The sequence below is a fragment of the Helianthus annuus genome, chromosome 9 (genome assembly GCF_002127325.2).
Source record: "Helianthus annuus cultivar XRQ/B chromosome 9, HanXRQr2.0-SUNRISE, whole genome shotgun sequence".
Taxonomy (NCBI): Eukaryota; Viridiplantae; Streptophyta; class Magnoliopsida; order Asterales; family Asteraceae; genus Helianthus; species Helianthus annuus.
In genome coordinates this window covers 8,118,643-8,145,724 of record NC_035441.2, presented here as the reverse complement: position 1 = coordinate 8,145,724, position 27,082 = coordinate 8,118,643, and the positions used below count along the sequence as shown (strand labels likewise).

Here is a 27,082-nt window from a genome sequence, read left to right as displayed (position 1 = left end):
AACACCTCGGCAACAAACACCATCACCGTCAATCGGAGGTTGCCATTGTTAAAAAACTCAGCCCATAGGGTGATATATCCCGCCGGAGCATCAGCACCGGTGTCACCCTCTTGTGGGTAGGTGGCACCCCACTCCTCCGCCATGTGTATGCTGGTCATCAGGGTCGTAAATTGACCACTTGACCACTTCAGTACCGGTAGACCTCCACCGGTTGCACCACCATCGTCATCTTCATCTTCATCAGCCCCTGCTAGCGGTTGTTGTTCTGGGTTTTCACCCTCCACATTGTGTGGATTTGATGGTTCAGCCATAAGAGATGTAGAAGAAAAGAAAGTGAGTTCAAAAACTCAAACAACCTCACCGGAATTTCAGAAAACCTTATCGGAGAAGACAGAGGAATCTTTTTACCGATCGCAATTAATGCAGCATGGAAACTGAATCATCACGTCCAAAAAGAGCGAATTATGCGGCACCATGTGTCAAGCGACATTTTCGCTGACGGTTAGCACGCGCGCGTGGCCACACACGCGCCTGACATAGGAGACGTTTACACTCCTGCTACAGTGCATTTATGACCTCGGGCAGTGCAAATGTTCTTTCATTTCAGCACATGCTAGGAAATCTCACCAACTTCTACCAACTCACACGTGCGCTCAGCCACGTATGCAACACAAAGCGACAACATTATCCAAACACAAGCGGCATGCGGTTTCTCTGGTATACCGCACCATAACCCATACCGCATGTCGTTTTTTTTACATACCCCTCAAAATAGCTAAAAATTATATCCTTCCATGGTTAAGGGGGTATAAACATATCCGCACATACCCACGAGCACACGTGGAATATGCAGAGATGACACACACGAGCCCGTACAGGTATGTCAGATACTCAGAACCAGTGTTGTTCTTTGGACTGAACCGCATCTCAGGAACAGGTAAACCGCACTACCTTCATTCTCTTCAAGCTTCAAATCCCTCCTGTCCGGTTCACAACCACAGAGGGTGCATAAACAGCTTCTTCAACAAAAAGAAGGAGGGGAATGTACGCGAACGCACATCAGCAACCCTGACTCCTGATCCTTCAAGAGTCACATCCGAGCAACACACTCGTTTCAAGCGAGTATGAGGTGACAAAACCGCAGACACTCATGAGTCGCTGCGGACACACCCATAGCTCCGCAAATGGTTGCTACGGAAGAGCCACAGCTAAGTCATCACACAGATGAACGAAGCTACTTCAAGGAAAGCTCCTCGGTATTGGAGCGTGAAGGAAAGTGGCTAAGGAACAGATGCGAACGAGATCCCCACTCACATAAAGAGGTCTCGTCGAACAACAAGCGACCGAACAACGGTAACAAGTCTGCTTATGACTTTGCTAACCTACTTGTAAAACGGATAGAATAAACAATGGTGGGCATGACCATGCCTATGACCATGTTTATTTGACCATTATCCAGATTCACATTGTTTGACCAAACATGGCCAACAATGACGCAAGTATCCAACATTGTTCAGCCAGCCGCGACCAACAATGTCAAGCAACGAGGTAACCGCAAAGGACGTGCGGTTACTTGAGAGCTAATTGGAAGAACATGAACACCCCACAAAAGGGATCATCATTACATGTCCAATTACTACTGAAGACCACTCTCTTCTTCATTCACCACCTCAAAGGTTGGTTCGAAGTTTGTGCACATCTTCAACCACCATCTCAGAGGTTGGTTCGAAGTTTGTGCACATCCCCAGCTCGATCTCAAATTAAGGATGGTTCGACACACCAACAGGTGGCACCCAACCCTAACGAGATCAGACGCACGTAGCCTATGCTACCATATCAAAACCCGAGGCTGAGAATTTCGCATCAGACGAAACTTTTTCACCGGTACGGAAGAGGCGTCACAAGACTCTTCCGGATCTCCAGCTTGATTTACGAAGAGCAAAGACTATCTACATAGCCTAGAATCTTCTCCAGACTCCAAACTACCTTCTACACAACATAGTCCAGTACTCCTCCCACATGCAACTTGCATGTGGCAGCAACACTAGACTGGGGGGACTTGAAGGGGTATGGTCCCAGATCTCGCGTCAGCACGACCGCGAGTGACCATTACCCTTATCAAAACCCCCACTAGCTAACAACCTACCTGTGTCCATGCGGGAACGCGCAGACACGGTGGTTGAATCCAATCTGCCCAAGGATGGAGGAGGACTTACCTGGAACAGGTGAACGGTATAGTGATGCAACACGATACCGCATCTGGTGTATGAAAATGAAAGTGTTTACAGCGATGCGGCCTAGCACCACATCCAGTGAACACTTCTATCAATACAAGGGAGCTGGATAACAGCAACAGTCACCACAGACGATGATGCGGCTTGGCACCGCATCTCGCGTATTTCTTGATCAAAGAGTGAGACGCGGGAACATCTACAGTTACCGCAAATAGCGATGCGGCCCGCACCGCATCCTGAGCACTCAGCAAGTGGGACTGACACCACAGAGCAAGTAGCACCAATGGCAGCCGCCTGTCAGGTCTACGTAAGCGACAGACTGACGTGGCGTCACCTCCACAGCCGACATGCCTGACACACCTGCAAAGGTGCAGCATGCCGTCAGTCTATCCATCCACCTCGTCCTTCACTCCTCGGCTATATATACCAACCCCAAACCAGGTCTGAGGTATCTCTTCACAACTCTCTCACTACTACTACTATCATACTTTGCTTCCCAAGCAGACTACTGATTCTCACGCTGGAGAGTGGTAACAAGGAGCACCCCCACCCCATCCTCCTTGTTACGAGTCACGGTTTGTTTCCTTGTGCAGGAGATCAACCGGCAGGCGATCCAGCCAGCGATCCTCGAGAGGAAGGGATTAACCCTTCTTGACGAGACCAGTGTGTTAACCCTGCCCGGTTAACCATTGTTTCATCAACAACCCTAGTTGTGACTACCCATTTGTCAACTAGAATGTGAGGTGACCATTTCATATTTAGATAATTAATATTTGAGTAAATTATTGTTTTAGCCCCTATGGTTTAGCAAGTTTAACTCTTTAAGCCTAAAAATGAATCTTTTAACATATGGTTGCATTTTATAACAGTTTTGGCCTCTGACTATAATTTTGTTACTTTTTTACAGTTAAGTGTAATGGTAATTAGGTAATTATATACCTTAGGGGCCGTTGTTTATAATTACAAAGTTCTTTTAATATTTAAGAGATTATTAATGCAATTACTCAAGTTTTTTTTTTATTATTTCTTTATTTTCATGATTATTATTTAACAAAATATGTTTTACATATACAAATAAAAATGTATTTTCATTAAGCGTTTGTTTTTTTATAAACGTCGTATTTAAAAGATTTACTTTTAACCTTTTTTTAAACCGTTTATCGTTTTTAAAATTATTCATTTTAAACCGCTTGTTTATCAAAATCATTCTTTTTAAAGTTGTTGTCTTTTAAAGTTTTTTAATGATTCATTTTATACCATTTTTTAAATCATTTTTTTTAACTTTTTAAACAATTCGTTTTTTTAAGTCGTTAATTTTTAAAAATGTTTCTTTTTAAACCGTTCCTTTGTAGAACCGTTTTTGAAATCGTTCATTTTTAAACTTTGTATTAAGTTTACTTATAGCCGTTAGGGAAAAAGAACTTCAGAAAATGAACGATTTTAAAAATCGAAGGAATTTAAAAAAGATTGATTTTAAACGAACGAGTGGTTTAAAAAACGAATATTAAAAAAAAGAATGCTTATAAAAAACAAAACCTTAAAAAATAAGTTAACAAATATAAGGTACTAAAAAACGCACGAATTTAATAAATAAAATGTCAAAAAATAATAAATTATGAATAAACAAACGGTCTAAAGAAATGAAAGATCTGAAAAAGAAATAAACCATTCTAAAAAAAGTTTGGACAATGAACCATCTTTTGCAAACTTTTTATTAGAATGTTTCTTTTTTTTTTAAATCTTACATTTCCTTTATTTTTTATACACGACGTTTTGTAGAATTTAAAAAATGAACGACTTAAAAAAGCGAGTTATTTAAAAATGTTTAAAAAGTAAACGAGTTTAAAAATAATGGTATAAAATGAAGTGTTTAAAAAACTTTAAAAGACAAACGACTTTAAAAATAAGGATTTTAAAAAACAAATGGTTTAAAAAGAAACAATTTTAAAAACGATAGAAGGTTTAAACAAAAGGTAAGAAAAACAAATTATTTTTTAAAGTGACTTTTATAAAAACAGACGGTTAATGAAAATACATATTTATTTGTATATTTAAAATGTATTTTATTAAATAATAATCGTGAAAATATCGAAATAATAATAAATAAAACTTTGCATTAATAATCTCTTAAATATTAAAAGAACTTTATAATTATAAAAAACAACCTTAAGGTATATAATGACATAATTACCCTTACATTTAACAACAAAAAAGTAAAAAAGTTAGTGTCATGGGTGACATCAACACATTACGAACATAGCTTTAGTACTTGTATAAATAGATGACACATGTTAGTGATCTATTTATCACTTAACACACATTCTCTTTACACGAATAGCTCTAGTGAGTGATCGGCTGAAGGGCATGTTGTAAAATTATTGCTGTAAAACTTTTGACCATTTGATTCAATAGAAAAACAGTTTTCGATAATGTCTCTCTATTCGTAAACTGTATTGTGATAATCAATACTTGTTTGCAAAATATCACACTCAGATCCTAACAACAACATTTATTATTCGTTTACACCGTGAAATTGATATATATATATATATATATATATATAGGGTAGGGATATGGTAAAAAGTGTTTAAATTGTGAGAAGGGTAAGAAGTGTTTTAAACCATTGGATATTTGATCTAATGGTTGAGATCAATAGGGTATAAAAATGTAAATTATGTTTTAATTAGAGGGACCTTATGTAAAATTGAAGGGCACTAGTGTCTTTTTCAATGTTTCAAATATGGTAACCGTATTCTACACAATCAAAAACACCTACATTCACTCCTTTTTCCTTAAATATCGGAATTAATGACCAAGATCTAAATCAGAAGCCTCTTTGTTTTATATAAGATTCAATGCGTGGTGTTTTACGTTTAGAATAACTGTAATCAGATTCATGACGTGGTGTTTTATCTGGAGACATTGTTCATGGCGTGGTGTTTTATCTGGAGACATTGTTCATGGCGTGGTGTTTTATCTGGAGACATTGTTCATGGTGTGGTGTTTTATCTGGAGACACTGTTCATGGCATGGTGTTTTAAACATCTGAAGACATTGTTCATGGCGTGGTGTTTTATCTAGAGACATTGTTTATGGTGTGGTGTTTTATCTGGAGACACTGTTCATGGCGTGGTGTTTTAAACATCTGGAGACATTGTTCATGGGGTGGTGTTTTATCTGGAGACATTGTTCATGGCGTGGTGTTTTAAACATCTGGAGACATTGTTCATGGCATAGTGTTTTGTCTCCAGATGTTTAAAACACCACGCCATGAACAATGTCTCCAGATAAAACATCACACCATGATTCAAGTCATGGTGTTTTATCTGGAATCCAAAAAACATTAAAACACCAATTCAAGATCGAATCTTTATGTATATAACCCTTTAATATTATAAAACCTCACGAGTATACTTGCATCACCATGATCCGTTGTGTGTATTTCGATAATTAAATAAAACTTGAGAATTGCAGTGATCAAAATCCTTACATTCATCAATTAAATAATGGCGTCGATTTTATAATGAGAATTACGATCAGTATATAGGAGATCATGTATAAACCAAAAAGATATGTATCTCCTAAATTAACTCCAAAACCGTTACACACAATTAATTGATAAGAAAGGTAAATTACTAATGTACCCTTTTGAATTAATTAAGATAAAAGACACTTGTCATCCCCAAATTATTTCTTACACTTCTTACAAAAGTAGGACTTTGTACAGGATCCTTTACCTATATATATATATATATATATATATATATATTATATATATATATAAAATTTGTCATATATATAATCTTCACATATAAGTTATGTGTAGATGATACTATCATACATCACCTACACTTGTGTAGGTATAGTTTGGGTTGGTTCTATTTGTTATCAAATAATTTTGTTTCCGATTACGATGATGAATATGGTTTAATTTAAGACCCATCCGACTGGTCCAACCAGTATTTAATAATCCGTTATCATTCAAATCTGATTTTCGTAACACTAATATTATGATAATTAATCTTAACTTTCTTCCTCTAAAAAAGAATTCTTTAAATAACACTTTACAAGTAAATAATTTATGATCGATAATGTTTAAAAGAATATAACATTGTGCACTATACATCTAATTGTTCTCTTGACTTTTCAATTTCTAATCGTTGACCATCAGGAATATTATTGTTTTCCTTATTAGCAAACCTTTCAACTGTTCTTCTAGCAATTGGTAGCCATAATCTCCTTAATCTTTTTTCATCAACCCTAACTTCACCTTCAAGAAATCTTGGATGAACTGTAATCTCGGATACCGATCTTCGAGGTTCTTCGACTCTCCGGTTGTGACCGTTGTTCCCCTCAATTTCCGGACACAACTGATGATCAAATCGGCTACTTGCCACGCAAGTAATCATCTCGGATTTTAGAAAAAGAATATCAGATGAGCTCACATTGCTCCATCTGGTTTTCAACGTCACCGGATCATTTTCATTACTGATCATGATCCGATGATTAAATTTATGCAAGATCACCTGATCTTGATCATTTTCAACATTTGTACCGAATCTTGATGACCCCTCTCGTTCTATAAAAAGCCCGAGACTAGAGGGTTCGGATTCGTTAAACCTTAAAGAATTTGAAAGCGCGGAAAGCGCAATATCATCCTTCACAACTTTAACCCTACAAAGCGGACAACTCGAGTGGTTTTCAAGCCACTGATCGATACAATCGATGTGAAAAGCATGCTTGCATTTTGGTAGAAGTCGAAGAAGTTCAATGTCTTCAAAAGCGGACAAACAAACCGAACATTCCAGCCCATTTTTCCATCCTTTCAACGCCGAAAACTTGAAATAAGGAAGTGATTCAATAACAGTTTTGTCGATACCCGAGAATCTTGATCTTGTTCTAGGAAGATTACCAAAGTTTTCTTGGTTTAGACGATGAGTAGAACTAGAAGATGACATGTGACAACATTTTATGTAAATAATGGTTAAAAATGTTAGCGAAAACACAATGGAGAGTACTCCGACGACGATAGCAAGACTCGGTTCAAACTTATTGATGGAACTAGATGAATAGTTTTCATCATTTGCAGAAGAAAATGAGGATTGTGAAAGTGTTGAATTTGGGGTGATGATGAGAAAAGTGATGATGAAAGTGAGTGTTTTTTGTGGCTTCGCTGGAATTCCGATGAACTCCGGCGGGTGGGTCGTCGGAAAGCTCATTGGTTGGTCGGAGAAGATGAAGGGAGGGTTGACATTGGTTGAGTTTTTGGATTTCTTTGAAGGGTTTGCTCCAGGTTTATTTATAGTCTGTTCATGCACCCTGTTGATGTATAATATTTTTATATTTTTAAAGAAAGTAATCTCACCCTGTTGATATAAAATATTTTTATATTTTTAAAGAAAGTAATCTTCAATTTGACGTATTATTTGATAAACTAAATATAGAATATGTTTATCAATTTGTTTGGCCAGTTAGTGTTTCTTTTTCTTGTGACATCAAAACTAACAGTAAAGAGATGAATTGTCGATTAAAAATTGCTTATTAGGGTTTTCTTGTTATCTTTTCATTATTACTACAACTACTACATTAGGGTTTTCTTGTTTTTATTTTCTGTTTTTTTTATTATCATTACTACAACTACTGCTATTATTATTCCAAAATCAAACATCTTTTAAATTAACTTATCTGTGCGCCTTGTAAAAACCCATTGTTTGAAAATTATTATTTATCACTAACTTTAATTTAATACAAATATAAGTATACGTGTTGTGCGGACACTTCTGAAGAAAATTTCTTATTCATTTTCCTATCTTTTGAAATATATTGAAATAAGAACTTATGTCAATAAAAGTTTGGTTGTTTGTAAAACTTGTTTTTTTTGGGCGATCAAATGAAGATTTTATTCCAAACAAACACTTCCAACTAAGCAAGAAGCTAAGCGGAAGGTCAATACAGCAAACAAAACTGAACTTGTAAGTTGTAGCATTACATCAAAACTTAGATGTCCCGTAAAATTATTTCAAGAGTAAATATATTATTTTATTACGCACTGCCACATTTTCAGAATTTTGTGTTTATCTCCATATTGTAGTTGGACTTGAAATTTGTCTTGTTTTCAGTTTTTCATTATATTTCTGTTTAAGTTTTTTCTTTCGAAGTTTCGAATAAACTGATCCATCACTTATATACAATATAAGCTGGTTATGTTGTTCTAGTTATGATTATTAAATTATTAAATTACCATATATAATATAAAGATTAGTTTAGTCAAATTATTGTCGATAAATTAGACTCATAATTCATTTGGACACATGAAAACATTTATCTACTTTTTATATTTATGCTGATTGTAAGCAAAACATGTTTTATTATATCATCATTCACCTTGTAATTTATTCCACGCATAATAAAAATATTAAAACTTAATAATGATGGAAGAGTGGAGAGGCTTATGATTGAGATTGACTTTTCCCTATTATTATTTAAATATACACAAATATATTTCATAAAGATTTTAGAAAACTAGGCTTAAAGGATAAATATTATCCTAGACGGTATGGGGACCGTCCTTAGCCTGTCGCCGCCCTACACCCCCGCCTCTCCCTCCCCTCCTCTGCGTCGTCCAAATCTTCGTGGGTGGGACGTTGGAGACGGGCATAAAAGACAAAAAATATAGCCGTTGATGGGGAGGAGCCGTTAAGTAAAAAAAAAATATTTTTCAAATCTCACTTTATAAATATACACTCTTATTCTCCCACTTATAACCCAAAATTCTTTCATTCTCTCTCATTTTTTATACACCATCATACTTTTATAAAACAATAGGCATGTCTACATCTTCTTCTTCATCGTGGTGTTCGTCATCTTCGGGTGAAGGCGAAGTATTTTTTTTTCAAACGTCATTATGCACGCAACGCAGATGATCATGGAGGAGGACGAAGAGGCTGAAACGTCGTCACAACGGCTAACTAGGAGAGCCACCTTAAACCGATACCGAGAATGTATTTTATTTTTTTTAGTATATCTTTATTTAAATTTAATAATGTATTTAACTTTTTATGGTGTTAATAATGAATTTAATTTATTTTTTGTTGTTAACATATAGTCGACCATGATAATTTAGTGTTCGATTATTTTGCCGACGAACCTGTGTACACGGACGCGATGTTTCGATGTTGGTTTCGAATGAGTCGTCGACAGTTCTTACGTATCGCAGACGACTTGGCCCAGTCTGGTCCATTTTTCACACTGCGATACGACGCTAAGGGCCAAAGGGGATTCACTACTTTACAAAAATGTACGTCGGCCATTCGCCAACTGGCATACGGGACGACACCTGATTCGTTGGACGAGTATTTTAGGATGGCCAAAAGAGCTGCACGTGAATGTTTGCACAGGTTTTTCAAATGGATCGTGAAATTATATAGCAAGAAATATATGCGGAAACCAAAGGCAAACGACGTCAAAAAATTATATCAATCACACGAACAAAGACATGGTTTTCCAGGAATGCTCGGAAGCATTGATTGCATGCACTGGCCGCGGCAGAACTGCCCTACTTCCTGGCAAGGTCAATATACTCCGGGCGATCATGGTCATCCAACTATACTTCTAGAGGCTGTTGCGTCACAGGATCTATGGATTTGGCATGCTTTTTTTGGTCTACCTGGTTCACTTAACGACCTTAACGTAATCTACCAGTCACAGATATTTGACAATGTAATAGCAGGAACAGGTCCAGACACCAGTTTTACGGTTTCGTGGGTTGAATACAGGCGGGGTTACTACCTTGTGGATGGCATATACCCAACGTACTCTACAATCGTTAAAACTATTCCACACCCGACAGACGATAAAAGAAAGAAATTTGCGAAGTTTCAAGAGGGGGCGAGAAAAGATATTGAACGGTGTTTTGGGGTTCTACAAAAAATGACATATCATTGAACATCCAACATGTTCTTCTACACCACAGAGGTTGCGATATATCATGTATGCTTGTATCTTGCTGCATAACATGATCATCGAAGACGAATGTAGAGCGATTTGTGACTACGACGAAAACGCGTCTAACGAGAATTCTGTTCTAATAAGCTTGGAACAACAAGATTTAAACAGATTCTCTCTACGAAACGAGTACACACATCAAAACCTATAAGCGGACTTGGTTGAATACATTTAGAACAACGCACAAAACGAACCTAACGACTACATGCCGGATGAAGACTAGTAGCTTTTATTATTTTTTTAAGAATGTGTTGGTTTTTTTAATGTAATGTTGGAATTAATATTTATTTTAGAGTTTATATTAATTTTAGTTATATATATATATATATTGTATATTTAATTTGCCAAAATAAAAAAAATTAACTTTGTGGGGGTAGGCCCATCTTCCATTTCCTTGGTTTCATACCAAGGACAGTGACGTGGCGCTTAAATGGCGGGTCATCCTCCAAGGATAAGCCTCTACCATACCGTCTAGCCTTAGAATATCTCTAGACAACCAGATAGTAGATTGCGTGCTTATTAGTTCTTTTATCTTATTTATTGAAATTATATATTAGCTTGAGACCATCTTCAATGCAAGATCAAAATTTTAATAATTTTTTTTGTCACATCATCTTAGACTATCTCCAATGTTAAATGCGCCCTTAGGCGTCCTTAGCTGCCACATCATCTGCCACGTAATATCCTTAGAAATCTTTAAAAACCTCAATTTCATCTCCAACCCTACAAATATCCTTACCCTTCTTAGTTTTCACCTCATCACCTATTCATTACACACAATATTTAAATAAAACATTTCTTTTTCTTACTTTGGGCCCACCTTATCGCATAAACCGAGGCAAACACATGCCCTTGTGGAAGGGCATCTCACCTAAGGGCATGCTATGATGTATGAGCTCCAATAGTAAGGATCTCTAAAGGCATGATCTCCAAGGGCCCATTGAAGATAGTCTTATTATTCATTTTTCCCTCTTTCTCTTTCTTCATTCATTATCTTACTACTCACAAAACACATTTTCTCCACAAATGCATGCATTTAGGATATAGGGTGTGAGGGGCATGAGTTAGGTCATCAATCGCCACGTAGGACCATTAATAGATTGCTATTCCATCCCCTTGTCTCATCCACCATGATTCTCATGGATTAAATCATGGCAACCATGAGCCTTCTTTCCTTATTTAATATTTCCTTTCCTTTTCACAAAAATAAAATTAAAATAAGATAATAGTGTTTTGAGTCATGATACACCCTTAGGATAGTGGCTTTGGATGATGAATTAAAAGTAGGTGACATGACGCTGATGTACGTGGAGGGTCATCGTGATCATAAAGGTCATGATCACACCCTATAGTCTTAGTAAAGAACATCGATACACTCTTTCTACTCTGTCTCTCTCTCTCATCCATCTCATCATCCATGTCACAAACATCTCAAATACATTGCATTGAGTTTGGTATCCGTATCATTTTTCTTTTCTATTTTCAATTTAAAATATTAATTAGATAAAGCGAAAACGAATCACATACATAATGGTTTTAATCTCTTAGACAACCGATTTTAGAGTCGAAAATCTATAAATGATTACAGCTTTAGAGTGAACTCTATTTGTCAATGTTACATTATGTAAAAAACATGAAAATATTATCCTTAAACTTTGATAATGATACTAGAGATTTTTGTTTTCATTGCTTGCTTACCATTTCGATCCTTTTAGTAGATGTTGTTAAGGATCGTAACTGTAAAATAATCGGGTGTAATTCTTAAAGTGTAAAAAGTTTTTTCAAATAGAGATGCAATTTTCTCATATGTGAGATGATCATTGATTTTTTTTTTTATGTAAACATACTCATCAACTACATGATATAAGAGGGGCCAGCTGACTCTAGCTTTGTCATTGCACGCATGACGAAGGTTAGAAGGGGTCGCGGGGGGGGGGGGGGTCCCCGAACTTTTCGCTTAGTAGTGTTATGTATGTAGATTTCGTATAGAATTTTTTGGTATATATGTTTTCGACCCCCAGTTCTATAGAAATTTCTCCTCGTCTATTTTATTTAGTTCTTTGTGCTCATTCAGTTCTTTTATAAAGATACTAGTTTTTGGAAAGTTTCAATGAACATATATTGTTTGTTGTTTCTTAAATACACAATACACGCCTCTTTACTATGAATATTGGGTATTTATATTTGGGTGTACATATTCAGACACCTTGTTCCCTAAATCCACACCCTTCTATACGCTTCGTATAGGGCTATACGAAGCGTATAGGGTTGCTTTTCCCGACCAACTTCTGCACCTCGTACAACGTCACATCAGTCAACTTATACGGGGAGTCTAGGCCTGTACGAGGGGCCAATACGAAGGCCCTTAGACGCCTCGTATAGACCTATACGAGGCGTCTTGGACTGACCGATTTGACTATGAAGGGACTATGTCTGACATGACTTAAAGGCATACGGGGAGTAAAGACCTATACGAGGCGTCTTTAGCTCCCATAAAATGCAACCTACAGTGCGTTCTTGGTCCACATCCGAGGTTTCAACAAAAAACCACTCACATTCTGTTTGTTTTTTTATTTGTGTTTGCGTTATTATCATCCCGGAGTGTTGAAATGTCATCATATTGGAACGGCAACTATATCTTCGGGCAATATTCTAGCGAAAACTGGGGGCACGAAAGCGTTCCGGTAACAGTTATTAGCGTAAATGTTATAATTACTTGTTGTTTTCGTTTATTATTTACTAATGATGATACGGTTGTCTATTTTGGAGGAGTCTGGCATTCCCGATTCTAATGAGCAAGAGGAGGTTGTGTCTAGTATACAAGGAAAACAAAACAGCCCGTTTCTAGATTTGAACAAGCATCCTCCTGTTGATGAAACAGCCCCTGTAGATGACTCATACCCTGCTAGTGGATACGGAGGAGACGGTGGATACGGAGGAGACGGTGGATACGGAGGACACGGTGGATACGGAGGAGACGGTGGATACGGAGGAGACGGTGGATACGGAGGAGACCGTGGATACGGAGGAGACGGTGGATACGGAGGAGACGGTGGATACGGAGGAGACCGTGGATACGGAGGAGACGGTGGATACGGAGGAGACGGTGGATACGGAGGGGACGGTGGATATGGTGGATACGGTGGATACGGGGGATACGGTGGATACGGAGGAGACGGTGATCATCAGCAATTCATTTCCCCGGGCACTCCTTATGTTCATCAAAACAATTCGGACGTTGGAGGATATGGTGGTTATGGTGGATATGGTAGATATGGTAGTGAAGCACCTCCCATTCTGGACAGTCTGTACTTAAAAAAGACGGTATAAATTACTATTTTATTATTAATATTTTATTATTATTAATTTTATTATTATTATTTTTATTATATTATTATTATTATTATATTATTATTATTATTATTATTATTATTATTATTATTATTATTATTGTCGATGTTACAGGTTTTCAACTCCTTAGATGAACTAAAGAAACGGATACAAGAAATAGCAAATGCGGATGGTTTCGTTATTGTCACCCGTCGATCAAAGAAAATCGGGGGAAGAACCGGGAGGGTATGGCTTGAATGTGATCGTGGTGGTGAGCACCAGAGTACAGCAACACTTAGAAAAGCTGGAAGCAAAAAAACCGGTTGCCCGTTTTACCTGCTGGCTGTCCGAAACCACCCGTATGAAACCTGGGAGATAAAAGACGGAACAATTGAACATAACCACGAACTTTGTGAGGACCTGTCGGCCCACGCGTTTGTGCGAAGGTTTACTCCAAGCGAAATGAAACTGATCGAGCAGCTGACAGCTCAAAACATGGAGCCGCGCAAAATATTTCAAACGATAAGGAAGCAGGACCCCGACAGGTTTCATGTTCAGAAAGACGTTCAAAACGTTGTAGCGAAGATTAGAGCCGAACAAAGACAAGGATTGACTCCCATGCAGTCACTAGAAAATGTGCTGATGAAGAACGACTTTATTTACGAGATCCGGGAAGAACCCGGAACAGAGATCGTAACAGAGATCTTCTTTCTTCATCGGGACTCGAGAGTCTTGTGGCGTGCATTCCCCCACGTCATGATGATCGATGCAACGTACAAGACAAACATATACAATATGCCCTTTATCCAGATTGTTGGTATGACGCCTACCAACAAATCGTTTATTATCGCGCATGCCGTTGTTAGTAAAGAACGGGGTGATAACTTTGTGTGGGTGCTTGAGAGGGTTAAGGCAATGTTGGATGAATGTATGGAGCCACGTGTGATTTTAACGGATAGAGACCTAGCCCTTATGGGCGCGTGTGCTAAAGTATTTCCAGACGCCTCCAGGCTTCTTTGCAGGTGGCACATACAACAGAATGTTATGAAGCACTGCAAGGGTGCCTTCACAGACGACGACTGGAAGAAATTTTTGTCATTCTGGGGTTCATTGATTGAGTCTCCATCCATACCCATCTACGACTACCACTTGCGCAACATGCGAAAGCGACTTGTGGAGTGCAAACGTTCTAGTAAGTTTTTCTAATAACATACGACTCACCTATGCAAATTTTATTAAATTATTTTTACTTTTTAGGAGTCTTCAAATACGTGTACGATAACTGGCTAAAAGACTATAAGGAGATGTTTGTCTTTGCGTGGACTGATAAGAGGCGCAACTTTGGTAATCGTACTACAAACAGAGTTGAGAGCCAACATGCCAACTTAAAGAGATACGTCGAAGATAGGAGCTCGCTGGACCGTATAGTTGGTTGTGTCCGGGATATAGTTGAGACACAGTTCGGTGAAATAAGGAAGACTTTTCGAGAAAGCATCGAAAAAACAATGAAACACCACAAACACCCGATGTTTCAACACCTACTTGGAAAAGTATCCCACAAAGCCCTTGACTTGTTGCATGGAGAGGCAATTAGGAGGCTAGATGTCTTGGAGCGCTTTAATTCATCATGTGGTTGCCAAATGTGGCACAGCTGTGGGTTGCCCTGTGCTTGTAGGATAGAAAAGTACATGCGTGAAGGTAATAATTATTGAACGTCGTACAACACTTGTGTGATATATTTCCTTTCCTTCATTTTACCTAAACAATATTGTTTTTAACCGTGCAGAGCGTCCGATTCAACTCGAAGACATAGACGTCTTCTGGCGGAAACTTAACTTCCAAAGTTGTAAATTGATAGACGACTCCCTTGACGTGGTCGAAGAGCTAGATGTTGTTAGACAACAATTACAGTCGCACCCTCCAGCTCAGCAAAAAAGCCTGCTTTCAAAGATTAAAGCGGTGTTGACTCCAACGAAATCTACCAAGAAACCACCGGTTGTCCAACAAAATACTCGTGGCCGACCAACAACAAAGCAGGTACAAGAAAGGTTGGACGAGGCCTCTCGTATAGATGAAGAATTGAGGAGAAGCTCCTTCGGTGATGCAAACACGTGCTTTGAAGGTTCACGACAAAGTAAGTACGATAAACCTCGCCACAGCTCGTACGTTCCGTCTCAAGCCTCACAACAGTCGGTTATAAGGTCCCAAAAACCCAAAGCGACCCTAAGCCGTTCAAAGAGTTCTAAGAAGAAAGAGACACGAGATGATCACGGTTTTCCTTTAATCATTGGGGACGAGTACGTGGGAATCATCGAACGGTTTAAGTCTGACATTCCGCCAGTGTTCCATCCGTACGTCTCGTGCATACGAGATGTGATGCCGGACGGTCATTGTGGGTTTCGGTCTGTGGCTGTGGGCTTAGGGATGGATCAGAGTTCATGGGGGCGTATTAGAAGGGACCTTGTCCAAGAAATGGATCAGAACGAATCGATCTGGTTCCCAATATTTGAAGCATGGGCTGCAGGTTATTTTTACACGCATCGTCAGGGCCTAATTTGGGATTCAGTGGCCGGTTGTGGGGAGAATCACTGGATGGACTTCCCCTTTGCAGGACTTCTTATTGCACAAACGTACGGTATCGGGGTGCACCTGTTAACGACAACCATGGGTGCGAGTTCCACTTACTTCCCAATACTAAGTCCTCCGGCTAATCAACAACCATTATTCATAACGCTTACACATGTTAACGAGAACCACTTCATACATGTTAAGCTGGAAGGGGATTATCCTATGCCACCAGCACACGGGCTATGGTTGACCCACCGAAGACCCCACACAGAACAATGGGAAGATATGTACTTGCCACGTCTAGAATGGTATACATCGATAATGAATCCTCGACCAAGATCAAACCCCAGTCTTAATTACATAGATAGTTACACGGAAGAATGATTTTTGTAATTAATAGTATTTTTTTGGAATTAATAGAATTTTTTTGTAATTATTAGTATTTTTTTGTAATTAATAGAATTTTTTTGTAATCATTAGTATTTTTTTATAATTATTAGTATTTTTTTTGTAATTAATAGTATTTTTTTTGGAATTAATAGTGTAACTTTGTAATTAATAGTATTTTTTTTGTAATGAATAATATTTTTTTGGAATTAATAGTATTTTTTTAAATTTTTCTACAAAAAAAAAACTATACGCTTCGTATAGAACTAGACCCCTCGTATAATATTGCACAAAAGACCATTTAGCCCCTGATAGGCCCCCAATAGAGGCTTATTCCAGGGGCTCAAAGGTAATTTTACACCAACCAGACGCCTCGTACAGACCTGTACGGAGCGTCTATTTGAGCGGGATTTTGAAAATTCAATTTTTGAATTTCTGAAATTCAAAATTTGAAAGTAGACGCTTCGTACAGACCTGTACGGGGCGTCTCTTTGAGCGGTTTAAATTTGAATTTTGAATTTGAATTTTGAAAATCATTTTAGTTAATTACTATTTTACCCCTGATATGCCCCCAGTATAGCCACTTAGCAGGGGCTAAAAGGTAATTTCAAAAGTGTACGACTCGTACAGACCTGTACGAGGAGTACAGTTGAGGCGGTTACTTTTTGCCATTTCTTTTTTTAATTAATAAAATGTATTATTAAATTACCATTATGCCCCTGTTTACCCCTTAGTATAGCCTTTTTTCAGGGGCAAAATGGTAATTAACCATTCCAGAAATATCTTTTTGGAATGGTTAATTACCATTTTGCCCCTGATAAAAGGCTATACTAAGGGTAAAACAGGGGCAAAAATGTCATTTAGCAAAAAGCATAGACGCCTCGTATAGCTCTATACGAGGCGTCTAGGCTTCGTATAACACAGGGGGGGGGGGGCCTAGACGACACAGATCACACACACAAACAAAAACACACACATATACGGTGCATTCGGATCTATACGCCTCGTACGTATTTCAACCGTATTTTTGAAGAATCGAAGCATCACCGGTACGTATTTCATCCCGTAGTTAAGTATTTTTGTCTCGTTTATGCCTTTAGACCGTAGGTTTGCCCTAAAAGTTGAATTTGGTTGGGTTTTGGGGGTTTGATGTTGATGATGATGAAGAACTTGTGGAACAGGACGCTGAGTATAGCCCTATACGAGGGCTATACGAGGGTCTGTTTTTTTTTTTTATTAATTATATTATTATTATTATTTATTAATTATTATTAAATATTATTATTATTTATTAATTATATTATTAAATATTATTATTATTATTATTATTTATTAATTATTATTATTAAAAACATTATTATTAATATTATTATTATTTATTTATTTATTTATTTATTTATTTATTTATATTATTATTATTATTAATTATTGTTATTGTTATTAATATTATTATTTATTATTTATTATTTATTTATTTATATTATTATTATTATTAATTATTGTTATTGTTATTAATATTATTATTTATTATTTATTATTTATTATTATTAATTATTGTTATTGTTATTAATATTATTATTTATTATTTATTATTTATTATTTATTATTTATTAATATTATTATTATTGTATACGTATACAGTATTTATTATGGAGGACGATCTGATGCCGGGCGATGACATTCACATAGAGCCGGTTCAGCAGGGTCCACGACGGAGACAGCGACCGCCTGTGGATACGTTGCAGGGGCATCCCTATCTAGAGTTTCCCGACGGCACTGACGCCGCCCGTCATTGCCAGAAGCTTAGGAGGATGCACGTTGGATCGCATGCATCGATCGACTGGGATGCGATGGAGGAGATTGCTGAGACGCCGAGAGTGCGTCGGTTTATACCTATCGATTCCCCGTGGCATCGTCTTTTTGATTTGGCGCACACGCCGACCTACAGGGAGCTGCTGGTCGAGTTCATTTCGTCATTCACATTTCACCCTCCTGGGGAGCCAGTGCCGATTCCGTACCCAGGTGAATGTTATTGATATTTATTTATTTATTTATTAATATTATTTATTTATTTATTTATTTATTTATTTATTTCTTTATATTATTATTATTATTATTAATTATTGTTATTGTTATTAATATTATTATTATTATTTATTATTTATTATTATATTGTTTTATTTATGATTCCGTACCCAGGTGCTCCCCCTCCGCCTGAGGTTTCTTTCAGGCTTGCTGGCGTTCAGCGTTCGATGACGCTAGCAGAGTTTGCGGTGCGCTGTGGTTTATACATGCAGGAGGAGATCGAGACTGAGATCTACACAGCGGGGCTAGTGGTGGTTGAAAAACCCACTCTTGTTGGGTTTTGGCAGGTGATTGCGGGGGCGGATCATTGGGAGCATGACAAGTCGAAGGGGAGGGTGTCGTTTGTTAGCGACCCACTATACAGGTATGTACGTTTATTATTGCAATTATTGTGATTATATGCACTGTTTATTAATCTCTGTTTTTGTATTTCGCTAACACTATCTGCAGGTATCTGCACCATTTGCTCGCCACTTCTATATCAGCGCGCGGCTACAGCCGTGAGTGGTGTACGACCACAGATCTTTTTTTCCTATATTGTTTGTTGTATAGGAGGCCGTGCGCGCTAGCACACGGTCTAGCCCAGTACTTCGCCTCCGGCCATCACCGGCAGGAGCGCGGATTTTTGTATGGCGGGGCGTACGTGACCGTCATTGCCCGTTCATTTGGCCTCGTACCACATCAGGACCCACATCTACGGACGCCGGCCATCATGCCGACGCGGATGGGTATGCAGTCGCTATGGGGGATGAGGGTTATCAAGAGGTTCCCGGTTGGCCCGCGGTTTAAAAACCGCGAGGGGGGCGTATGGAGAGAGGAGGACCTACCAGAGCATTTCGAGGACGTTCATCCTCCTGCAGATCCTGCTGATGTAGTGCCCGTGGAGGACCCTCCGGAGGATCTAGACGGTGCAGCGGGGCCACAGCCACCGCCACCTGCCGGGGCACCTCAGTTTCCACGTCACGCTATTCGAGGTGGTGCCCCAGGAGCTGCACTACATCCGGATGTACGAGCCAGGCTTGACAGGCTCGACGATTTGGTAGGTTGGTTGGTACGGGCGGAGCAGGATAGACGAGAGAGAGAGGGATTACCCCCGATACCGCTTCCACCGGTTCGAGCACCACATCAGCAGCAGCAGCCGCAGCAGCAGCACCAGCCGCAGCAGCAGCATCAGGATTCAGATTCGGATTTGGATGCATAGACCTGTTGTTGTTTTTATTGTTATTGTGGATGTACAAACTTATCTTCTATATTTTTGTTATGGATGTAAACAGTTATCTTATATATGTCATATTTATGTTTGTTTTCAGTTATTCGGTTACTCAATGATTGTTCTCTTAAATTTAGATAATACGGAAACAATATAACCCCTGAATATAATACGGAAACAATATTTGAAAGAAATAAAATTTTAATCGAAAGAATAATATTTAAAAAAGTAAAATGTTAAAAACAATATAATATATTTAAAGAGCCGATTTTTAAAATAGTTGATTTAATCGACGCTGAAACAAAAAATTTTTTTAAACTTTTTATAGTGTAAAAAACAAAAAAAAAAAACAAAACTTTTTTAAAAATAAAAAAAAAACGATTTTTAAAGGCAAATAGTTAATTTTTAAAAAACAACAACTTTTTATAGTGTAAAAAAGAAAAAAAAAACTTTTTTTAAAACCTAAAAAAATTTCATCAAAAAAACACATCTTCAAAAACCATCCAAAAAACCAACCCAAAACCCACCAAAACACCCCTCATTTCAGCCAAAAAAAAATACCAAACAGAGACGCCTCGTATAGCCCCATACCCTGCGTATAGGGTTCCTTAAACAACGTGCCTGACACCCTCTGTACACCCATCGAATTCAGTGCATGGACGCCTCGTATAGGTCTATACGAGGCGTCTAGGTTTGCAAAAGTGTGGATTTAGGCGCAGTGGGTGTCCGGATAGGCGGAGCCTTATATTTACAATATTTTAACGATTAAGGACATTAAATTTATCATACAAGTCTCTCAAAGATATATTCATGTTGAATATTGGGCTTGATTTATACTAATCTGATAAAATAATAGTTCATACTGAAATGTCCATGATTGTTTTTGAAAACAACTGTAACATAACATGCTAAAAACTTCTCAAAACTTAAATCATTCGTTATTTAACTTCTTTTTTAATCAAAATTGATATAAATAACATATAATGTCCATCCCATTAAATAATTGTAATACATGAATATAATTAGAATACTTACATTCCAAGATTCTCTAATTATATATCCATATGATTGTATTTTTTTTTTGCTTAATATGTTATTGTGTAAGAAACAAAATAAAGGAACAAAGAAAGTCATAGAAAATGAGTTCCTAACATGCATATATACCTCAAAAATTCCATGCCCACAATAGCAGTTTCTTGGGAATATCCGTTAAAAAAAAAAGCAGTTTCTTGGGAATAGTCTTCCCAAAAACAAACACCGGCATATGGTATAAACAACCAGCACATTATGTGGGCATATGCACATGTGTTTAGTCAATATAATTAAATACTTTTTTAAACAGCAAAATTTTATTAACGGCTGCCAAAGGCCAGGGCCGGCACGGAGGGGTGCGGGGTGGGCGAAGGCTCAGGACCTAAACTCTTCGAGGGTCTGAAAATTTATTTTTTTTAATAAAGTTTCGCTGAAGAACTTAAAATATATAAGTATTGAATTGGAAGTAGAAATTATGAGATGATTGGTCTGGTGGTTCTCAAGTCACTTAATTAGTAAGTAGACACTGGGTTCTAATCTTGATAGCTTCATTTTTTCTTGATTTTTTTATTAGTTTTTGTGTTCTATTTTTTTATGAAAAATGGTCTTACTTTGTTTTTTTTCTTTCAACTCTATGTATTTTCTAAATAAATTTGGATAGATTACGATGGTTTTACATGATCGAAAATAACAATTTTTAAAGTTACGACGTAACTATTCCGTATTTTCTGAATTGACCCTTACAACGTGTTTTCTTTCTATGTTTCATTGTCCAAATGCGTGTGTGATATATTTTTTTATCTACGTTTCCACGTAAAAAAACAGCCCGCCGCAACATTCGGATGATTCCACAAGTTTTTAATTCATTTTCGTATATTTAAAACTTTTTTGTATTTTCTTTTTAAAAAGTTTATATTTTAGGGGTCATATTTTATCTTCGCACAGGGTCACAAATTTTTGAAGATTTTCGAAGACGGCCTGTGAAAGCCTAGAAAATAAATATTTTAATAAACTAACAAAACCAACATTTTACTCCAACAAAAATATTTTGTGTAAACTTCCTGATAACTTGATGGTTTATGTTTATTTGATGTCAGTTAGATGCTGAACGAATTCTCTTACGACTATCTATCCATCTTGACCAAAATGCATGTTCATTCACTATTCAAAAGTTATGGTACATAAACTTCACCATTTAGCAACTTAACTGCATCAACGTAAAAAACTAATTCATTTTCCGTCTATACCGTACCATTTATATACATGGTTTGTTGATATCATAATGAGGGTCAAGTTATTCTACAAAGTCTTCTAATTGTAAGAAGTGTAAGAAGGATTTATAGAGTGACAAGTGTCCAATAAGCTAAAACTAAACCTACTACATCACAACCAAAAACCTAAACACCCACCCCCACCCCACCCTATCACCACCCAAAAACCTAACCCCCCACCCCCCACCCAAAAACCTAAACACCCCCCCCCCCCCCGGCAAAAAAAAAAAAAAAAAAAAATTATACCTCACCAAAAAAACCTAACCCCCCCACCCCACCCCCGAAAAACCTAAAAAAAACCTAACCCCCCTCCCCCCGGGCAAAAAAAAGCTATACCTCACCAAAAAAAACCAAACCTAAACCCCCCCCCACCCCCTCGGCAAAAAAAAAAACTTTTTTTTTTGGGGGGAGTGGGTGATGTGAGGGGGGGGGTAGGTTTTTGGTGGTGGTGGATGTTTAAGGGTTTTTTTTTTTTTTTTTTTTTTTTGTAGTGGGGTTTTTTTGTGTAGTGGGTTTTTTTAGGTTATTGGACACTTGTCACTCTATAAATCCTTCTTACACTTCTTACAATTAGGATCCTTTGTATTTGATCCTAATCCATCATATACGAACTAAACGGTCAAAAGGTCAGTAGAAAGGTTAGTTGAGTCAGAGCTGTTCCTACGTTTTCAGAGGCCCTAATCGAACTACGAAGTGGTGGCCCTTTTACAAAATTATCATTTTCAACATATTTAGTAACAAAACCCTCCTCCTTTATCCGGGATTGAGACCGGCAATTATAAACTAAAAAGTTTATAATTGGCGTAGTTAAATTTTTTTTTGAAAGTCATATGTTTTCTATAATTATAGTATATGTTTAAATAAAATCTACTTTTCTAGCTTTAACCGAGGTAAATTGTTTGATGAAATTATCGTAATCAAGTTCTTCTAAAAAATCTTTTTCGATTGACATAATAGCTAAATCGTTCAATCTTTCTTGTGACGTTGTAGATCTTAAGTAATTTTTTATTAGTTTTAATTTGGAAAAGCTACGTTCTGCGGTAGCAACGGTTATAGGAATGGTTAACACAATTCTATAGGCGATATATGCATTTGGAAAAGAATTAAAGTTTTTAATATAAGTTAATATATTAGTAAGTGTGTCAGATTCTACATGTATAATTTCTCTTAGCATTTTTAGTTCTTCAAATAAATCTAAACCATCAATATCAATAAGATTATCATAGTTCCAAAACTTTTCCAGATAAATGCACTTCTCTTTTAAAATTTTTTTGATTTAAAGATTTTAACTTTTTTATACTAAACAAAAAATCAAAAATTTGTTCAAACTCTTTAAATTGAGCAAATCTACTTTCGAGTGAAACATTAGCTTGATCTACTATGTATAAAAAGTAATCCGTTCGAAAACAATCAATAGGAGTTTTCAAAGTCTTATTATCAACATTTTCATCAAATCTTCTATTTCTACGAATAACACGTTTTTCACGAAAACTAGGTTCAATGCCCATCTTTAAAGTAAGTTCTTTAGCCTCAATCATAGTATTTTCAAATCCTTCATCCCTAAACTTTTTAAAATAAATAATAAGTCCATCTAGTTGTTTTATAGCAATATCAATACACATATCTTTTGATTATAAGTTTTTACTAACTACATTAATAGCATGTAAAACCTCATACCAAATAACCATCGCTAATAAAAATTCAAATCTTTCCGACTCATTTTCAACTAAAGATTTAGCCTCACTTTTAACATTAGCCTCGGTACTATCGCGATACAAATCCATTAATGCAACTCTTAGTTTTGGAGCTTGAAACCTAATTGCTTTGAAACTTTCTAATCGACTTTCCCAACATGTTTATGATAATGATTTAATAGTTAAATATGGTATATTATCTTGTAAAATTTTCCATCTTTTAGTGGATGATGCAAAAATAGAATAAATACGTTATATGGTTCCAAAAAAATCTTGAACTTTGTCACAAGCGCTAGCCCTATCAGAAATAACTAAATTTAAACTATGACAACCACATGGAGCATTATCATAATCTTGACCTCTAATGTCATCCACATTAAGTCCTATTCTATTAAGTTCCTCAGTAATAGAATTAAAAAGACCTTTACCGGTTGTATCATTCACTATTAAAAATTCTAAAAAGTATTCTTTAACTTCTGTTGAAGTTGGCGAAATATCTAAACATCGTAAGATAATGGACATTTGTTCTTTGTGGCTTATATCGGGTGTGCAATCAAGAATAATTGAAAAATATTTAGCTTCTTTAACCTTTTTAATAATTTTTGTTTTGACCTCATTTGATAATAAATGTATTAGTTCATTTTGCATTCTGGGTCCAAGATAATGATTATGAATTTCTTTATTTTGTATGCGTCTAACATGTTCTTGCATTATCGGGTCAAATTCTGCAATCATCTCAATACCGGCTAAAAATAAACCATTGTTTTCTTCATACAATTGTTCATTTGTCCCATGAAATGTGTACCAAGACTCTTTACAAGGGCAATAATTCTTTTTAGCACATTTCTCCAATGTTCTTTTTCTTTATTCATTTGATTTTGATTTTGTTTATCGATTGTCTTATTTTTCGCCAATCTTATCTCTAATTCCATCCATGTTCTCATATTATTAATATGTACTTTACTTGTTTCATGTTCTTTCTATTTACTACTAATATTTTTCCAATCGTTATTACCTTCTTTAGCTAAGCTACTAGTACATTGATTCACGTTAAACAATTTACAACAAAAACAAAACGCTCTATCTAAATCTATAGAATAAATCAACCGTTTTCTTTCTAGCGTTTCACCATTTGGTAATGTTCGCATATAGCTAGTGAGATGTACTAAAGCTTCTTGAGTGTTCATCTTGTGGAAAATCGTAATCATGAATTTTAATCGGACCTTTTTCTACGAGTATATCTCTTAGATCAATACTAATATTATTCCATTGACTTGGATCAACAAAATTTATAGGTATTTCATCGGTTGTAAATTCATCATTTGTAGGTTTTTCGTCGTTTGTAGGTTCATTATTTATAGGTGTATCACTATCGTTTGTAGGTTCATTATTTGTAGGTGTATCAATATCGCTTGTCGGTTCATTATTTGTAGGTGTATCACTATCGTTTGTAGGTTCATTATTTGTAGGTGTATCACTATCGTTTATAGGTTGACTTGTTGTAGGTGTACAAAATTTTAGAAGTGCTCCTTTTTGTGATTCGATTAAACCTTCTTGTTTACGTTTTTTTTGCCCTTTTGAATGACCGGATTCAAAAGTTCGAATTCGATTTGACATTGCTAAAATATAAATCTATTTAAGAGATGGATAATGAGCCCTAATTCAACAACTTTATTAGAAAAATAGCAAATTATGAAAGAAAAATAAGCCCTAATTCTGAGAACAGATAAATAGATAATCCTGTGCCACTGAGTTCTGAGAATCTGAGTGTCTGAGACTCTGTGCCACTGAGTTCCGAGAACAGATAAATAGATAATCCACGTCTGCCACAGTGCTACAAATCAACTAATCAAGAAGACAAGAACTGAGGTAATTGTATATGAGAACTGAGCACTGAGGTAATCGTATATCAGTATACGAGAACAGAGAACTGAGGGTTTGTTAATTTGTTTGATGACTGACAAAACTCAATCGGGAAGAATCAAGAATATATATACGTAATATGTTAATACCTATAAATAATTGACGATTCAGCCATTCAGGCGACGATTCAGGCGACGATTCAGGCAACTACGTTGTGACTTCCAACCTGCAAAGCTGCTTTTCATTGTTTAAGACTGTGCGACGATTCTGTTCGTGATTGTGTGGGAGACTGAGACAGCTCAGCAGTGACTTTTCATTGTTTAAGACTTTGGGCTTTTTATTTTCTTCTAACAACACGATTCAGGCCTTTGTTTGTTTGGGCCTCTTATTTCTGTTTAGTATAAAATAAAAAAATGGGCCTAGTATAGAAAGAACCATCAAAAAATTTGGAGGCCTTTCATTTTGGGTGGGCATAGGCCTGTGCCTAGGGTTGGAAGCCCATTGGGCCGACTCTGGTTGAGTGGTTATGCAAGTTGTAAGGTGGTTGTTATTAGTTAGAGGGTTAGTTGAGAGTTTGGGTATAAAAGGAAGAGTAAACTGCGGTTTTGGTTCCTGTGGTTTATTAGCTATTGCAATATTTTACAATTTTGAAAAGTATTGCAATTTTGATACTAATGTTTTTATTGCATTGCAATTCCAATCCACCTTACTAACCCCATCCATAACTTAGCTAAAACCAAGTCACATGACTATCATGTGCAAGGGCATTATCGTAAATAACCATAAATATGAAAGAAATAATGTTACTTAACTTATGTTTCTTTCTTCTTCACATCCCAAATCCTAACTTGTAACATACAACAACCTGCTAAGCAAGAAAGACACCTCCAACAACAATGGTTCTATGTGCTTGTGGATCACCAACAATCATCAAAACACCATGGACTGAACAAAATCCCAGAAGGCGATTATTTTGCTGTGACAGAGGAATAACTGTGGCTTTGTTCATTGGCTTGATCCCCAATTATGCTTCAGAGCTTAGAACATCATACGTGGACTATTGTAAAACAAAAACCATTATGAAGATCTGATAAGAAACTCAAGAATCCAGAAAAAGAGGTTGAAGATTGTGTTAGGTGTCAGTTGGTTGTTCTTCATTGTGTATTTCCGCAAAAAAAGGCCTAAAAACTGCACGTTTTTTGGCACCTCCTGAAAATCACGTTTGCAAGGTCAATTGACGGGTCAAAGTTTTAATGTTTAAAAAGTCAAACGGGTCATTTTTTAAAAATATTATAAACTGATTATATAGATGCTCTAAAATATGTTTTGACATTTAAACAAGTTGGTAATAATTATTAGAACATGTATAAACATGTTCGGCTCGTCAATTCCAGTTTTAAGATA

General features: G+C 36.6%; 3 protein-coding genes across 3 annotated transcripts; 2 read left to right on the top strand and 1 right to left on the bottom strand.

Annotated features, from left to right (window-relative positions):
- Positions 1–6,242: 6,242 nt before the first annotated feature.
- On the bottom strand, positions 6,243–7,487 carry LOC110874079 (E3 ubiquitin-protein ligase ATL42). Its single transcript, XM_022122999.2, has one exon. It carries the CDS (start codon positions 7,451–7,453, stop codon positions 6,353–6,355), a length of 1,101 nt encoding a protein of 366 aa, XP_021978691.1. The 5' UTR covers positions 7,454–7,487; the 3' UTR covers positions 6,243–6,352.
- Positions 7,488–13,974: 6,487 nt separating this feature from the next.
- LOC118481937 lies at positions 13,975–20,040 on the top strand. The gene is made up of 4 exons (XM_035977275.1): positions 13,975–14,760; positions 18,165–18,545; positions 18,723–18,972; positions 19,059–20,040. Exons 1-4 carry the CDS (start codon positions 14,031–14,033, stop codon positions 19,807–19,809), a joined length of 2,112 nt encoding a protein of 703 aa, XP_035833168.1. The 5' UTR covers positions 13,975–14,030; the 3' UTR covers positions 19,810–20,040.
- On the top strand, positions 15,052–16,569 carry LOC110877122. The gene is made up of 2 exons (XM_022125276.2): positions 15,052–15,266; positions 15,355–16,569. The coding sequence occupies exons 1-2, from the start codon at positions 15,074–15,076 to the stop codon at positions 16,518–16,520; spliced, it is 1,359 nt and encodes a 452-aa protein (XP_021980968.2). The 5' UTR covers positions 15,052–15,073; the 3' UTR covers positions 16,521–16,569.
- Positions 20,041–27,082: the final 7,042 nt, after the last annotated feature.

Bases quoted from the DNA above. Each gene is read 5' to 3' on its own strand.
- LOC110877122 (XM_022125276.2), top strand. From the start codon at position 15,074: ATGAAACACCACAAACACCCGATGTTTCAACACCTACTTGGAAAAGTA. The intron at 15,267-15,354 runs GTAATAATTATT...TTAACCGTGCAG, and splicing joins AGAAAAGTACATGCGTGAAG to AGCGTCCGATTCAACTCGAA.
- LOC118481937 (XM_035977275.1), top strand. From the start codon at position 14,031: ATGAAACTGATCGAGCAGCTGACAGCTCAAAACATGGAGCCGCGCAAA. The intron at 14,761-18,164 runs GTAAGTTTTTCT...ATACGTATACAG, and splicing joins TGTGGAGTGCAAACGTTCTA to TATTTATTATGGAGGACGAT. The intron at 18,546-18,722 runs GTGAATGTTATT...TTCCGTACCCAG, and splicing joins AGTGCCGATTCCGTACCCAG to GTGCTCCCCCTCCGCCTGAG.
- LOC110874079 (XM_022122999.2), bottom strand. From the start codon at position 7,453: ATGAGCTTTCCGACGACCCACCCGCCGGAGTTCATCGGAATTCCAGCG.